The following is a 15769-nucleotide window of genomic DNA, read 5'->3' on the forward strand; positions in this document are numbered from 1 at the left end:
AGTCCGGGCGGCCGGCGGAGGCGGCGGCGGAGGAGGCGGAGGCGGAGGCGGCGGAGGAGGTGCGGGAGGAGGAGCAGGAGCAGGCGGAGGAGCTGGAGGAGGGCGCTCTCCCGTCCGGGAGCTGGACATGGGCGCCGCCGAGAGAAGCAGGGAGCCGGGCAGCCCGCGGCTCACCGAGGGTAACGGCCTGACCCCCGGCAGCGGTTCCCCTTCCCGCCTTCTTGTCTCTACTAAGCGGGAGAGGACCCCAAGGCTCAGCGGGTTGGGGGGCGGGCTGCAGAGAGGGCCCTTGGATCTCAGTTTGGAAGCTAGAGTGATGATGGAGGGGTGGGGGTCCGGTGGTGTGCACGGTCGTGGGTGGGGTCCAAGTGTGTGTGGGGAGGGGGGAGCGTGTGGGGTTTGCGCGCGCCCTTCTCAGATGCTCTCGCTGGTCCCATTCCACTGAAACGCATTTTCACCAGCCGGAGGATGGGGCCGCAGCCCAGACGGCCCGCGGGCGGATGGGGAAGTTCGCGGGGCCCAGTGCGGGCGGGGGTGCTGGCAGCAGCTGGGCCAGGCGGCGGAATTACGGTTAGCATCCAGCTCCGAGTTTGCGAGAACTGCTTTCCTAGGCCTGAGAAAGAGAGAGAGAGGGAAAGGAGAGAGACAGAGAAGATTGGGAGAGGGAGAAAGATTGAGTCCTCCCTCGGGTCATCCGCAGGTTTGGGGCCGCCGCTAAGAACCACTCAAACTCTGCGAAGAACCTGGATCCCTGAGTCTTGGGGGCCAAAACTTCCCATTCTGTTTGAGCTATGAAGGTAGAATGAGGCCAAAGCAGGCTGAGGTCCAGGCTACCTACGCTGTTTCTCTTGGGAGACGCGTTAGGCTCCTTTTTGGTGGGTTTTTTGTGTTTTTTTTGTTTGTTTGGTGGTTTTTATTTTTTGGTTTGGTTTTCAATATTTACACGATCTGTTACTGCTTCTCGTCATCCACTACTCTGGTTTTGTGTGGTGAAAATCCTTCGGTGCCAACAAAGTGTTAGTAAATGGCTTTATCTAAATGGTGGAGTGTCCTGTACCAATTCAAAGGAGTTTAACAATAAAATTAATTTAGCACTTGGTCCCTGCAGTAACTGGTGTGCTGCCATATTTTTTCAATTAAGAAAATATGTGACATGCGTAGAATCACATATTTAAGCAAGCAATTAAGTTGTTTATAACACGGTCTGTTCCTGTTTAGGCCAATAAGTGGACATTTGGGGGGCGAAATGAAGATTATATTAAGTCTATTAATCAACTGAAAATATGGACGTCTTTCTCTTTGAAGCCCCAAAAGTTTGAGAGATATCCATTGTTACTGACACAAACTAGACAAAGCCTTTTCACCCCTCCCTTTGGCAGAATCTAGAGAGTGTGTTTTCGTATTTAAATTTCATTACACTGTCAGTGGAAATTTTTTTCTAGTACCTTGGCTCTGAATATTTGCCATAATGTTATCCACTTCCTTCCCGGAGGAAGGGCACATGTCCACAAAACGAACTCTGAGAATTAGAAATGCCCGCAACGCTTAAGATCACCATAGTAAGCATGCCAGGCTGGCCTGAGATCTAGAGCCTCTTCTTCCCCTCACCGGGTACCAGATCCTCCTAAATTTGGAAGTGTTGGCATAATTGTCTGACCGCCCAGTGCAGCCTCCCGGGTGTGAAGCAGCAGCTCCGGGCCCTGGGTAAGCCAGCGCGCAAAACGGCAAGGTTAGAGTCTGAACCTCGGGTAAACACAGTTTCTGGGATTGTTGATTTCCAAGCTCAGGGCAAGTATTAATTTCTCTGAAGGTCAGCTCTTCCAAAAATGATTTTTAACACTCATGCTGATTGGGAACTTAGGCTAGGAAAAACTGTGAACAGCCTCGACTATCCGAACTCAGCTTTGACACCTTAAAAATACAAGTCTCCGACTCAAGCGCAAAGGACGAAGGTTCCAGAGGGCAGTTTATGTTGATATGGGCTCCCTTGATCACTGCCCGTTGGCATATATATATATATATATATGCATATGTATATATATATATATATATATATATATATCTCCATAGCCCTCGGGTATCTTTGTGTGCTCACACTTACAGGGCTCCTGCTTTTAAAGGGAGAAGGAAGAACAGCAAAGTAGCAATGGATGTGTGCAAACCCAGAGTAGAAAAATGCATATTTTATTAAACATCCGAGCTGGTGGATGCATGAAAAGGCTTTGAGTAACCAATAGAAACCGAGGATTGCGAATGTTCCGCTTGAACCTGTTGATCTCTGTGGGTTTAAGCATTTAGGGTCTAGTCGGCCTTTCCAATGGGGAGAGAAGAGAGGGCAGAGGCAGCGATCTGTTCGGAGGACCACAGAGGCTGGTTTTCCGCCTCTTGCCTTTTGGCCCGGCGTGGGCGGCGAGCCCTCCAGGCCGCCAACATGGCGTGGCTGCCTCTGCCCAAGCGACCCGGGTACGGCAGGGGGAATGGGGACTGCCTGGTGGCCCGTGGGTTGTCCGCGGGGTTCGGCCCGAGGCCTAGGTCAGCACCCAGTGGCTGCGGATGCGGCTCCCAGCACGGCGCAGCACACGGGTCGTGTTGTCCTGCTGCGACCCTTTCGCCCAATTGTTACCAAATTTGACCAGCAAGTTTGAGAGAGACAGAAAGCCATCCGCAGCCCGAGCTGGCCTGAGAACTGCCCAGCACTCTGAGAACCGCGAGTGTGAGAGGCCGGTGCATGGCCTCGCCGCGCCCTTCTGCTGAGACCGCGTTTAGTGACGGGCGGGGCGCGGCGCTTTTGATTTGTTTGTGCGTGGAAGAGAGTGAGTGCACGAGAGGGTGAGTGGAATGGATTTAGTGTTCTCCGGGGAGGGCAGGGGACCGTGGGGTGGATAGTGAGGAGGTGAGTTGAGGCCACAGTTGCAGAGGAGATAGGTGAGTGAATAGCTCATCTTGCCCGCGGACGGTCACTCAGAGTTGATCTTGGCGCGCCTGCAGGATCCTATTCCTCCAGGCAGGGCGAAGGACGACAGGAACTCCGGGAGGGGGCAGGATCCTCCATCCTTTTTGAGACAAATCTGGTAATGGGATTTACTGTGTTGTTTTTTATCCGTGTGTGTGTGTGTGTGTGTGTGTGTGTGTGTGTGTGTGTGTGTGTGTTGCTGTGTGCATGCGTGGACATATGTGTGGCCCTGTTTGTGGTGCCCTCTCCAGTGTCCCCGGAGCTGAAGGATCGCAAAGAGGATGCAAAAGGGATGGAGGACGAAGGCCAGACCAAAATCAAGCAGAGGCGAAGTCGGACCAATTTCACCCTGGAACAACTCAACGAGCTGGAGAGGCTTTTTGACGAGACCCACTATCCAGACGCCTTTATGCGTGAAGAACTGAGCCAACGTCTGGGGCTGTCCGAGGCCCGAGTGCAGGTAACCGGGCTGTAAGGAGATCGAGGCTGGACTGAGAGAGGGAGGAGCATGCCTGGGGTTGGAGAGGAGGCTTGGGGGACACACACCAAGGGTGTGGGTTCAAGTGCTTGGAGTGAGGTGAGGAGGGAAGGGATGTCTTTACAAGAGGTCTTATTTTCCAAAGCAGACCTTAGTCTTATAACCCGCCCCCCTTCCCTTTTCCCCATCCCAACATATGTTCCCAGCAGAAGAAAGCTGTGCTGGGCTTGCTCCCAGAGTTTCTATAAACCACACCCCCCTCGCCTCACGGTGCCTTTAATGTGGTTTAATCCTAATGGGCCTACTTTTATAAGCCTTAAAAAAAAAATCCCACAGAAAACGTTTTATCTTCTGGATGCCTTAAAAGTTACAACGAATATTTTGTTCACTGGAGTTGGGTTTCCTTGAGGATCTGCTCCGGGGTCTAGGTTTGCCAAGCGGATATGCCAATTAAGTTTATAGATGTACGGACTATAAAGAAAATTAGCAACTGTTAAATGCAGAAATTTACAGTCTGCCGTTAGCGGTTGATCTCAAACTGTGTGTGAAACAGTGGAGAAATAAATGCATTCTGGTCACTCTTTGTTCCTTCATTTAACCAAAGCAGTGAACCTGAACCTACAGAAACCTGATTTTAAAACAACCCACATATCTTAATATTGGCATTTCCAAAGTGCAACCCCCAGCAAGTGCCATACCCGATGAAGTTAGGATTGGAGTAGATTTTCTTTACTGGTTGTGCGGGTGAATGTAAAAGTAAGCTTTGGAGGAGCAGTTAAGGTGAAAAATTATATACATACATGCATACATATCCTAGGTTTATGGAGAACAAATTTAAATGTTTCAGATTGTATTTCCGCTCAAATAATAAGATAGGAGAAAATGATGGTCATTATTTGTTTGAACACATGGAGCAGTTTTAGGCCTGAACATCTGCAGCTGTTACAAAGTATCACTGTAACAGATACTCCCTGGGTCTCTGGACGCAGAGACCACCATCTGCAGCGAACTATGCAATTCTTATGGGGCTTCCCCGCATCTTGTAATAGGATCAGGACAAAAACAGAGCAGTCAAGTTGAAGGGGAAAAGTAATAATAGGCTGCCTTGGTCATCACAGCATCAACAGCAGAGCCTTCCTTTTTAAGCCTCTCCTGCTTTGCTCTGTGTACTGAGATCTCTAGAGACTCAGCAACCCCTTAAAGACATGATGATAATTATTACAGTTATGAGCATTAGTATCTCAGTTCCAACTCTACTAGGGGGAAAAAGAGGCAAGAAGCCTCAGGCCATGTGAGTTACACAAAGGATGCCACCCTGGCATGAAATCTACCTTTCTATTACACTAAATGCCATGAGAATTTTTGAAGATTTACATTGACTATGACATTTGCTCTTAAAAACAAGACAAAGCTCAGAAGCAATATTTTACTTTCACGTTTTTTTAAACATGCATTTGTGAATCAGTCAATATACTGTATTATTGGAACATAACGTATATTAGAGTATAAAAGCACATTTTATTTGAATTTTAAAAAATCTGTCATATTGTCTCTTAAAGTTCGTAAGTTTATTTAAGAAGGTAATATCTGGGATAAAACAGTATCCAGGAGTTATTTGATTCATACCCCCCTTTCGCAGAATGTTATTTTTTTCTCATAAGAAGTGAACTTTCCTGCTGGTCTTTATTTTTTCATACTTAAAAGTAATTTTTTGAGCTATTTTCTGGATGCTTCTCTACTATCTAACTTTGAGCATGGCTTTTTCTATAGAAGCAAATTAGATTATCATGATAATAGCACAATTATTCTGTTACTGTGTTACACTCTGCTGCACAGAGGAACAGAGAAATTCTAAACTTCTTTGTAGTGAGGCTTTTATGACACTAATTACCTCTTCCCCCACTCTTATTCCCCCACTCCCCCCAACCCCCGCCTTCAGGAAAAAAAAAATCACTATTTGCTTTGGTGTTTGGTTTTTCTTGAAGATGAAGCTAATTAATATTACAGGCTATTAATGAGCACATTTTTCTCAGGTCTCACTGGACAAACATCGAAACCCATTATCACTTTGGTATCAAGTATCAGGGAGAGAGTTTTAGGCCTTGGGAACTCTGTAATGTGGAAAGATGAAACCAGGACTAACAGTAATTTATCAGAAAACAATTTATCTTGCAAATGTCTGTGAAATCTATTTTTGTAATTCATTTACGTTTTTAACTTTGGAAATTGAGATTATTCTGTGTATTTCAAAAATTGTTTGCTACATCTCCCAATCCATGGGTAAAACACTACCTTTTTTCCTTTTTATCATACTTTTGTAATTTAAAAAATTTTGAGTTATAACATCTAGGTTTTATTTTTTCCCTCTAATTTGTAGGTTTGGTTCCAAAATCGAAGAGCTAAATGTAGAAAACAAGAAAACCAACTCCATAAAGGTATGCTTCTCAGACAAAGATCATTTGGTATTCTAAGTAGAAAGAGAATGAGGAATATTGTTATTACAAAGACAGAAAAATCTTCTTAAAGGTAACCATAGTCTTTATTTAAAAACTCTGCTCTGAAGGCAGAATAAGAGTCCTAAAGTTCAGGAGTAAATAACATTTATTTCAATTATGGCAGCAGTTTAGAAAGATGACAGTCCATTTCCCAAGGAATTAATTCTATCTTGGTACCATTTGGAACCCTGGGAAACAATGCTGGAAATATTAACCTCACATTATTGGGTTTTGTTCCTCATTTTTTACAGGTGTTCTCATAGGGGCTGCCAGCCAGTTTGAAGCTTGTAGAGTTGCACCCTATGTCAACGTAGGTGCTTTAAGGATGCCATTTCAGCAGGCAAGTACAGCCCAGTTTCAACCTGTTATTAACTGTAAAAAGACTTAGTCGTTTGCTTGAACTTTGAACACCCCTTCTCTCTGAGCCCCAATGTTGGTGTCAGTTTAGTTGGAGAATCAATTTTGAGATAATATAGTGGACCCACTCCCCTTTTAAAACCTATAGAGTGTCAAGGGCCTACATGTCTAGTTTTTTCTGTCCTCATGGGAAACCCACAGAAGCTTGAGGGCAGCAACCAGTCCTTTAAAAATGCACTAAAGATTGAGCTTGAGGAGAGGAAGAAAAGGCTTTTTGATTAAGATTTTGTCAGATGCGATACAGAGGATAGTCTTCTGGTGTTTCTCAGGCAACTCTCTAAATATTTTTCTAGGTATTTTCTACCTCTCAGTCACATTAACTGTTTCTGACAGAAGAAAAAGAAATAAATAAAAGTACTCCCAACTCAGACTTGATTTTTTTTTAAGCTGTCTCTGCAAACAAAGCTTCATCTCTAGTAGAGAGGGAAGCCTTGCCTTGGTCTTCCCAGGGATGCCCTGCCTCTGCAAACCTTTCTTAGCCATAAAGAAACCTTTAAGACTACATTTTAAAAGGACAGCCTGCAGCACTGATTTAATCCTGGGAAATCCTAGTGCTCTGAACTCCCCACTCTCCACGCCTAAGGGCACAATTGTTTCCCATCCAGTGCCTGACCTACCTCATCCTCAGTCAGGATCCCTGCCTAGTAGGACTGTGAAGTCATGAATTAGCTCTCAGTTGCCAGTGCCTTGGACTGGGGAGACACATGGGTGCACCCATGTGTTGAGGGTTAGTGTTAGGGAGATCTTAGCTTTCTTGGCACCACAGGACTCTGGTATCTTGATGCTAGGCTTTTGAAGCCAGACAAAATGACTGGAGAAAGAGAGGGGGTGGTCTTAAAAGGAGACCCTTACTACTCAGAAGGTGATCTGCAGGTCTGCAGCATCAGCAGCACCTTGGAAGAGTGTTAGAAATTCAGAATATCAATCCCCAACCTAGACCTTCTGAATCAGAATCTGCATTTAAACAAGATCCCCAGGTAATTCTTATAGTAGTAAAGATTGGACATACTAACAATTGTGCTAATTGTATGAAGATGCAGTAACTTTCCTAAGTGACTTACAAGGTCTTATGGTTTGCTCGTTGGTACTTTAGTGCTTTAGTAGCGAGGTAAGAGGTGTATGACAACATCAAGAGAGGAGGGTAATGGCCTTCTCCCCATCTTTCCAACACACCTCAACACACCATTGTTATTTTGAGGAGGGCAATGTTTTAGCATAATAGCACCGTCTCCTTGAATGGACGCAGCTCCCGAGGGGGCGGCCACATTCCTGCAGTCGCATGTCCCCTGGGCCCAGAGAGATAAGCCACACAGAGCGAGTTGCAGAGACTCAGGGGTCACTGGGTATCCCTGTGGTGCCCCAGATTCTGTAACAGACTGAAAAAGTCAGTCAACTGCCCCTTTCCCGTCCCCCGCCCCAGCCTTCTCCTGAGCCAAGGTGGACGCCGTTAATGTTCTGTTTCTATTCTGTTGTCACCCTAGGATAGTCATTGCAACGTGACGCCCTTGTCCTTTCAGGTTCAGGCGCAGCTGCAGCTGGACAGCGCCGTCGCGCACGCGCACCACCACCTGCACCCGCACCTGGCCGCGCACGCGCCCTACATGATGTTCCCGGCGCCGCCCTTCGGACTGCCGCTGGCCACGCTGGCCGCTGACTCTGCCTCTGCCGCCTCCGTCGTGGCTGCCGCTGCTGCTGCGAAGACCACGAGCAAGAACTCCAGCATCGCGGATCTCAGACTGAAAGCCAAAAAGCACGCGGCCGCCCTGGGTCTGTGACGCCAACGCCAGCGCCTACGTTGCGCCTCCAGCGCAGTGCGCAGCCTACGCCCCCTCCGTGCCCCGCTGTTTCTCCGTTACCCCTTCCGGACCTCCGGAGCCGAGCCTCTTTCCGCTCAGCTGATCTCCCCTTGCCTGCTTCCGCATCTCGAACACGGAGGGCGGGACTCTGCGCGGGACCCGGGATCCCACAGGGCGCACCAACTCGGTGGCTCCTGACCATTCATCTACCCAAGGGCCTAGAATTCAGCTTTGTTAGGGGCAGTTTTGGAGAAGTCTGGAGAGAAATTGGACAAGGAAGTGCAGAGACGGCGGAGTGTGCTCATGGCAAAGCTGCAATGATGGACTGGCGCAGAAATAAAAATCTTGTTAATTAAAAATGAGCAAAAAAAAAAAAAAAACAGAAAAAGAAGGGAAACTTATTTCTTACTGCTAGTTGGCAGAAACTGAAATCGGAGAGCGAACTAAGGAACAAGAAGATTAAAAAAATTAAAGTATTTTATACATTTAAAATATGGAAAAATAACCTGGACGAATCTCGAGAGAATGGGGGGGTGGGGTTGGGGAGTTACCAACTTAAAGTGTATGGTTTTTTTCCCAATGGGCTAAGAAGGCAAAACAGAAGGAAGAGGTATACTTATTTAAAGAATTAAGATGAAAAAAGTACGCAGCTGGGAAGTTCACAGGTTTTGAAACTGACCTTTTTTTCTGCGAAGTTCACTTTAATACGAGAAATTTGATAAGAGAGGCGGGCCTCCTTTTACGTTGAATCAGATGCTTTGAGTTAAAAACCACCACGAATGGAAGAGCAAGAAGAGGGAAGACAGTGTGAAAACGAGGAGAGAAAAATGATAATACAAAAAATGATACCGCAGACAGTGATTTCTCTGAGAAATTATTATGGTAGAACTGTCCAGACTGCTGACCGTAAATTCCGGCTTGCATGTTACTTGTATTCCATTGATGGTGTCTTCCCCCCTCCCCACTTTATTCACATGCACTTACTTCATTTTCATCTTCAGTATGAAAAACAATACCAAAAGCGTCTGGAAATTGATATATCTCTATATATTTTTGCCCCGTCTTTGATCTTGAGGGACAAAAGAAAAAGGTCGAAGGGAAAAATTTTTACACTCTGATTGTCCTAAGAAAACGGAGGCGGGCAGAAAATGTGGGGAAAGGAAAAAGAAAACAAGAAGACCAAATGAAATAATGAAGGTACAGCGCCTCACACGGTGCCTGACACACACATAGTAGGCGCTCGGTGATAGTCCCCTACCCTCCCCCTTGTATGCCCTCTTGCTGATTACCTGAAGTCCTGTTTGAGGACCATGCTTTATTCCCCCCTCTCTATTCTGTCACATTCACCTTAACACCCAGCTAGATACAGGCACTAGGTTTGTGTAAAATATGTTGATACACACGAACAAAGTTTATTTTGGCTATAATGTGTGAACTGATGGTTGACTTTCAACATTTGCATTTTATCTCACAAAGATGTATATTCAAGTAATTTTTGTTTGTTTGTTTCAATTCATGTACCTGTTTAAACTGGGGTACGCTGGACTAAGCAATCCATATCCCAGTTCTCTAGAAAGCCTCCTTAGTTTTTTTTTTTTCTTATAATTTACAAGAAAGAGGAAAAGCTCTTTTAACTGAACTTTGGTACGCAGTTGAGCTTTGTAACTATTTGTTCTCCATGAAAACAAATTATATTTTCCATATTTTTTCTAGTGTATTAAGTTATTTTAAACAGAAGATGCTGTTATTTCATGACATTGTCGTTACAAAATGTTTCGGTTTCATTTCTGTTAAAACTTTTAAATAAGTGCCAAGTATTAATTGAAGACACTTTGCGATCAACTGAATGAAAATAGTATTGTTTCATTTGATGGGGTTCGCGTCATCTTTGTTCCCGTTACTATCAAACTATCTGGGATAGTCATTCCATCTTACTTTTTGATAAATGTATATCTATCTCTCGATTATACCAACTTGGAAAGCGCTTGCCTCTGCTCCTACGATGCCGCATTCAAGGGGTCATGAGAATGGTGGCTCTATGGCTCTCAATAGCGCTGAATGAACCCCACCCACCCCCCATTTTATCCAACCAGCATAGAAAACGGATGGATTTTACACGAAGTCAATAAAGGAACAGATAATATGTAAAATAACAATAGAGTAACCCCTTTTCCAAGACGAACTCTCGTTCTTCATTTTGCTGCGCTTTCACCCGTGAAGTTTATTTGGGGGACACTTTGGGGAGGAAGGAAATCGAGATCGCACGGCGCGAAATCCACCTGGGTTAATTGTGGCATAATAGACACGCGGTTCCCAGGTCGTCGACCCTCCCCGGGTTTGGGCAGGCGATGATGCTTTGGGATTAGGGCAAGAGCCGCGGAGTGGGGCGGAGGCCTGGGAAGGGCGGATCCTCCAACCTCCTACTCCAGTTTAGCTCTTGGCCCGCAGCAGCTTCTTTGGTTAAATTTAGGAAAAGGCAGAAGCCAGGACCGTATTTAGGACAAGCCGGGTCTTAGCCGTCTTCAGAACACCGAAGAGTCCTTCCACCCCTCCTCCTCTGGGCCCCCTCTCCCGGAAGAAATCCCACTTGTAAAGCTCGAAGGCGCTGCCTGTTTGGGGGTACGTAGAGACCGGGAAGGATCGGCCCTGGCAAGGCCCAGGACAGGAATTTCTTTTCCCGCGCGGGGTCTAAATGGGGGGCACCCCCCCGCGAAAATTGACAGTATCCGGTGTGGCCCTTGGGGCTCCCTTTGGGTCGGAGGACGCGTAGAGGAAACCCCCCAACCCCCAGACAAAGCCCCGCGTGCTCCAGTCGTGCTCCCCCCAGCCCCGCCTGGCCACCCCCACCCGGATTGAGCTATTCCTCGGCGTCTACGTGGGTGATTCGTTTTTATTTATCTTCAGCTTTCATAGACTTTTGACCAGGATTTGGGATGTAGTCAGCGCTCAGGCTTTGAGGGTCTCCCAGTTGACGAGCTTCCCTAGTTTTCATAATAAACATCTGCCTGGGGCGGGGTGCGCTTTGAAGCGGCCGCGCTGAGCCTCTGGCCTCGGCCGAGTGGCCTCGGGCGAGCTCCTGTCGGCGCCGGGGTCGGAGGTCCAACCCAGCAGGCTCCAAGTCTCAACCCTCATCCAGTCCCCGACGCGGGTTCGGACGTTTCCCGGGGCAACTCGAGGGAGGTTGAAGGTCAAGGGAGAACTTGGGTCCAGGGAGTTGGCGGTTCCGACTCGGGCCCAGCGGTGGGCGCAGCCAACTAAGAGCACAGCCTGTTTCCGCGGCCGAGCTCTGGGGAAGCCTGAGGTCACAGGGGGCGGTGCGTCCGGACCCCGGCGGGCTAGGCGCCCGGCATCGAGAAGGGGGCGCGGCAGCGTGGCCTCAGTGGGCCTGGGACGTTCCGGGCGGCAGGACCCAGGTGGGCTGGGCGCGGTGCCCCGCGGGGGTCGGCCCCGGTGCGAGCGCGGGTGCCGAGGAGCCCGCGGAAGCAAGCGGGGACCCCGCGCGAGAAAGGCCAAAGTTTCTTGGCCCCGCCCGCCCAACTTGAGCCTTGAGCCTGGGGTAATCGCGAGTTATTGGCGCCGGGGGCGTCCTTGCCTCCTCCCGCGTCCGCTCTGCCGAGACTCAGCGAAGGCCAAGGCTGCCTTTTCTGGTGGTCATGGCCGGGTCCCTCGGGTCCAGTTTCCCACACGCTCAAGCGCAGGGCCAACTTTTCTGGAGCGCCACGGCCCAAACTCTCGGGCAGGCGGTTCTCGCAGTCGACGAGCTTCCGTAGTGTTCCAAAGCCCGAGTTTCCAGAGCCACCCGAGAACGGATCCCCAGGGTCTTCACTTCAAATTCAAATAAGGCTCAACATACGTGTTCTTTTGGTCGAAACTCAATAATCGTAATAAATAATTAAAAGTTTGCCTCCTCTGTCTCCTTTCCCTCCAAATCTTTCAGGGTTTCCAAAGCCCTTGAGAGCTGCAAAATTCATGACTGGGAGAAACTGCGCTAAAGGATATTATTCAAGACATTATCAGTGTTAAGGACCCTATGATACAAGAGGCCCGGTGAGATCAGAGGCCTTTGCTTGAAGCTGAACTGATAAATATCTATTTTGAGTTTTCCCCCAGATTTATAACTTTTTAGATACTCAGATGGTAATACTTTAGTATAATGCAATGCTCAAATTTCTGAACTATTTTGATTTCTAAAAAATGTCTTTTTGGCTTCAGTGACATGGGATCCTGTTATTTTTTCACAAATCAGTTTACATCATAAATTGCAAACATTTGCAATAAGATCTCAAGATTGTTTATTTTATGTAACCTCAAGCACTTGACTATGTTAAACACCAGTACAGAAAGTCTGTAAAATCAGTTTAATGTGTGTGAGGGAATTAAAGGATCACTCCTTTTCATCACATAAACAAAGCATTTAAGATTGTTTTGATTGTCAGTCTCCCAATTTTTAAACAGTCCTAACAGTTGGCTATTAATTTTAAAGTCATTCTGTGCAAAAATAATTACTAAAGTTATATCCTGTTTAATTAAATGTTTCTGGGAAGAAAATGGTATTCTACACTGGGAAATGGGTGATTGTTTTGTGTTATATTATTTTAAATTATTTTAGGTCAATGTTTTGTGTTACATTATTTTAAATTATTTTAGCTCAAATATAAATAAAGTCTGCTAATTCCAGTGGGGGGCGGGGAACTGAAATGGTTTCTTAATGTGCCATTAGAACAGTTAGTCAAAGTGCATTAAAGGAATGTCACAAACCCAGAAGTAATAAATATGTCATTTTAATGAGAGTGTTAACTTATGGATAATTTATTCAAGGTAGTTTTTACATTTTACATGGAATTTCTTATTATGACCTGCCTGAGTACTGTGATGCTTGTTCTTCAAAATCTAATTTATCTAGATTTGGAAATACATAATTCATAACTCCTGTTGATATATTTATACACACGCCGAATTTTAAACTCTTACAATATGTTTGCATGTTTACTTGCATGTTTTCAAGACAACTGAAATAAAAACATACAAAATGTTAAACATCATATTGAAAGCAAGTGCTTGGCCTATGTGTGAAGAAAAAGTAGTTGAAAATTAAAAATTAAAAAGGATTCGATAATTTTCAAGCTCCAATATAGAGTGAACACTGAAATAGTTAAGACAGGGAACATTCTTATATAAGAAATATGAAAATCTCCAAGAAAGACTTACAGATGTGAGCTTATAACACTTCTCATGCCTTGGCAATCCTTTTATGTCTCTAATTCATGAAACAAAAAATCCTCAAGTCTTAGTGTATTTTGTTTTGGGTATTTTATGTGTCAGTCAAGGTAACCATCGCATATGCCTTCAGTACAGGAAAATTTAGTATAGTACTTACATGGAGTTCTATCGGCATGAAGAAAGGTTTTAGAATACAATCAAATAAATCACAAAGGGAGGCATAAACACAGCTTTTTCCCCCTTGTTGAACAATTGCTTACATATCCTGAGCAAGGATCTTTGTAGATTCTTATTCAGGCAGTGCAAAATAAGTTAAGGGCACGGACTCTGGTGCCAGACCTCCTAGATTCAAATCTCACTGTTGGCATTTACCGGTCCTGTGATTTTGGATGAATTAATCTCTCCGTGCCTCAGTTTGTTTGTTTTTTTAATCTATAAAATGGGGATAAAAATAGCACTATTTTATGGAGGTGTTAGGAGGATTAAATCAGTTAATATTTGTAAAGCCCTAAGGACAGTGTCTTGCACTTGTATATATAAACCATATATATAATATATAATATTTATATAAATATATAATATTTACTTTAATAAAAAGGCCAATAAGCATTCACCTTGTAACAAAAACCTTAGCAGAAGAAAATAATGCAAGACTGGTACGAATACTTCTGTGTGGGGAAGAGGAAAACATTGCCTACTACTTTGTGTTTGTAGCTAATTGCTTAGCCTCTGGAGCCTCATCTGGAAGATGTGGCAAATGTCACAATGTAGTTAGGGGGTTTAGCTATAAAAGCGATTTATAGATTGCACAGTGCTATATATACACATGACAGATAGTATTGTTACTCTGTGATGTACAGCTAATAAGGTGAGATATTAGGTGTGGCACTTGCCCTCAAGGGGCTTACCATCTAGGAGGAGACAGTTCATAAATACATATGATAGTGTTAGGAAGCATGTGCTAAATGCACTTGCTTAAAGATAGTCAGACACGTTGTTTGCATCTGAATGGCCGTACATGTGAGGCCTGTTGCCCTGTTTTGGGGAACAGCCTTCCTTGAAAATGAGTAGCCTTATAAAGGAATGGTGGAGCAACACCCAGAGGTTAAGAAGCACGCTTTAAATTAGAGTTAAATCGTATGTTGTTGCCATGGTTTGTGTTCCATAGGACCATCTGCGTTTTCATTGGCTGTCCATGTTTGAGGATCATTAGCAGTAAAATGACAAAAGATGCAAAGGCTGCTGACCAACAATCGTTCATAGCAGTTTGAAAACATATAATACAAAGGAAGGAATGTTTAATTACTATTGTAAACACCTGTAACATGAATAATTGAGGTCTAATTACAGACAAAATGAAGAGGTCCTCCTTTCTAATGCCTACATTTAGTGATATTACTAATACTTGCTTCATATTTTATATAATATCGAGTTCAGAACACTTTTTACACATCTTAGTTTGGGAGTCAGTGTGATGTCGTGGTATGTGACTAATCTTTAGAGGCAGATGCTCCTGAGTTCAAATCTCAACTATACCATGTATTAATTAGATGTGATATTTCAGGTAATTTCTTAGCTTACTAGAGGCTATGTCATGTCTTGCCACATATCTTGCAGGTTGTTGTGAGGATCAAATAGAAAGATGTGCAAAATGCCTGGTATACAATGAGTTTCCACAAATGGACTTTTCTATTTTCATTATTTAGCTTTTAAATTATTGTCACATAGAGAGAATTTTGAATTTACCTGTCTGTGATTAGAAACATTTTTGGAAAATATTGGGAGGTAGTGTGCATTTTTGTTTTAATTCCTCAATATAAATACTGATTATGTGTGTGTGTGTGTGTTGTGTGGCCTGGAGTTTGGAATAAAACTCTTTATAGGTAGAGTTTTTGGGAGACTATGACTTTAAATCTATCCCTTTGTATAGAATAGAGAGGGTTCTATCTTCCTCCCTGATAACACAAAGGGGTTTTTAATGCAGAGGTTACCCAGAGTCTCTGACCTCCAGCCCTTTATATTCTGGAATATCAGCATACAAATTGAGACCTGGCATTAACTCTCTAGTCACTTTGATATTAGATTGATTGTCCTTCTGTTTGCTTATTTATTGAATACATTTTTTATGCTTCCGTGCTAAGGAAGAAGAAAATAAACTACCCATAAAAATGATTTCAAAAGTCCATCAACCTTTCCAAATTTTTAGTACTCATGCTACATTGTGTTTTGTATTACGTTTACTGGCATTAGTGGTTTAAAATATAATTACCTGTCTTGTGGGCAATATATTTATTTACTGAAATTCTCACTTGTCAACAGTTGTGTTTCTTTTAAGGCTTATATAGTTTCCATTAAAACTTAGTCTTGCCCAGCGCTCATTTAAAAGGATCCAGGACCCTCCCTGGGGTGG

At 44.7% G+C, this 15769-nt stretch overlaps 1 protein-coding gene across 3 annotated transcripts in view; it reads left to right on the forward strand.

The window, feature by feature from the left end:
- The window catches only part of SHOX2 (short stature homeobox 2), an 8276-nt gene extending 158 nt beyond the window's left edge, over positions 1-8118 (forward strand). Inside the window, exons 1-6 of one of the 3 annotated variants that reach the window (XM_015586499.1) lie at positions 1-179; positions 798-875; positions 3205-3413; positions 5809-5866; positions 6178-6266; positions 7825-8118. The exon at positions 1-179 is cut by the window's left edge and continues 158 nt beyond it. In XM_015586499.1, the coding sequence (XP_015441985.1) occupies positions 1-179; positions 798-875; positions 3205-3413; positions 5809-5866; positions 6178-6266; positions 7825-8118 (907 nt within the window). The remainder of the gene's footprint in view (positions 180-797; positions 876-3204; positions 3414-5808; positions 5867-6177; positions 6267-7824) is intronic. The other 2 variants (XM_006908196.2, XM_015586500.1) reach the window with 2 other exon arrangements.
- The last annotated feature ends 7651 nt before the right edge of the window (positions 8119-15769 follow it).

The sequence above is a fragment of the Pteropus alecto genome, unplaced genomic scaffold, assembly GCF_000325575.1.
Source record: "Pteropus alecto unplaced genomic scaffold, ASM32557v1 scaffold81, whole genome shotgun sequence".
Taxonomy (NCBI): Eukaryota; Metazoa; Chordata; class Mammalia; order Chiroptera; family Pteropodidae; genus Pteropus; species Pteropus alecto.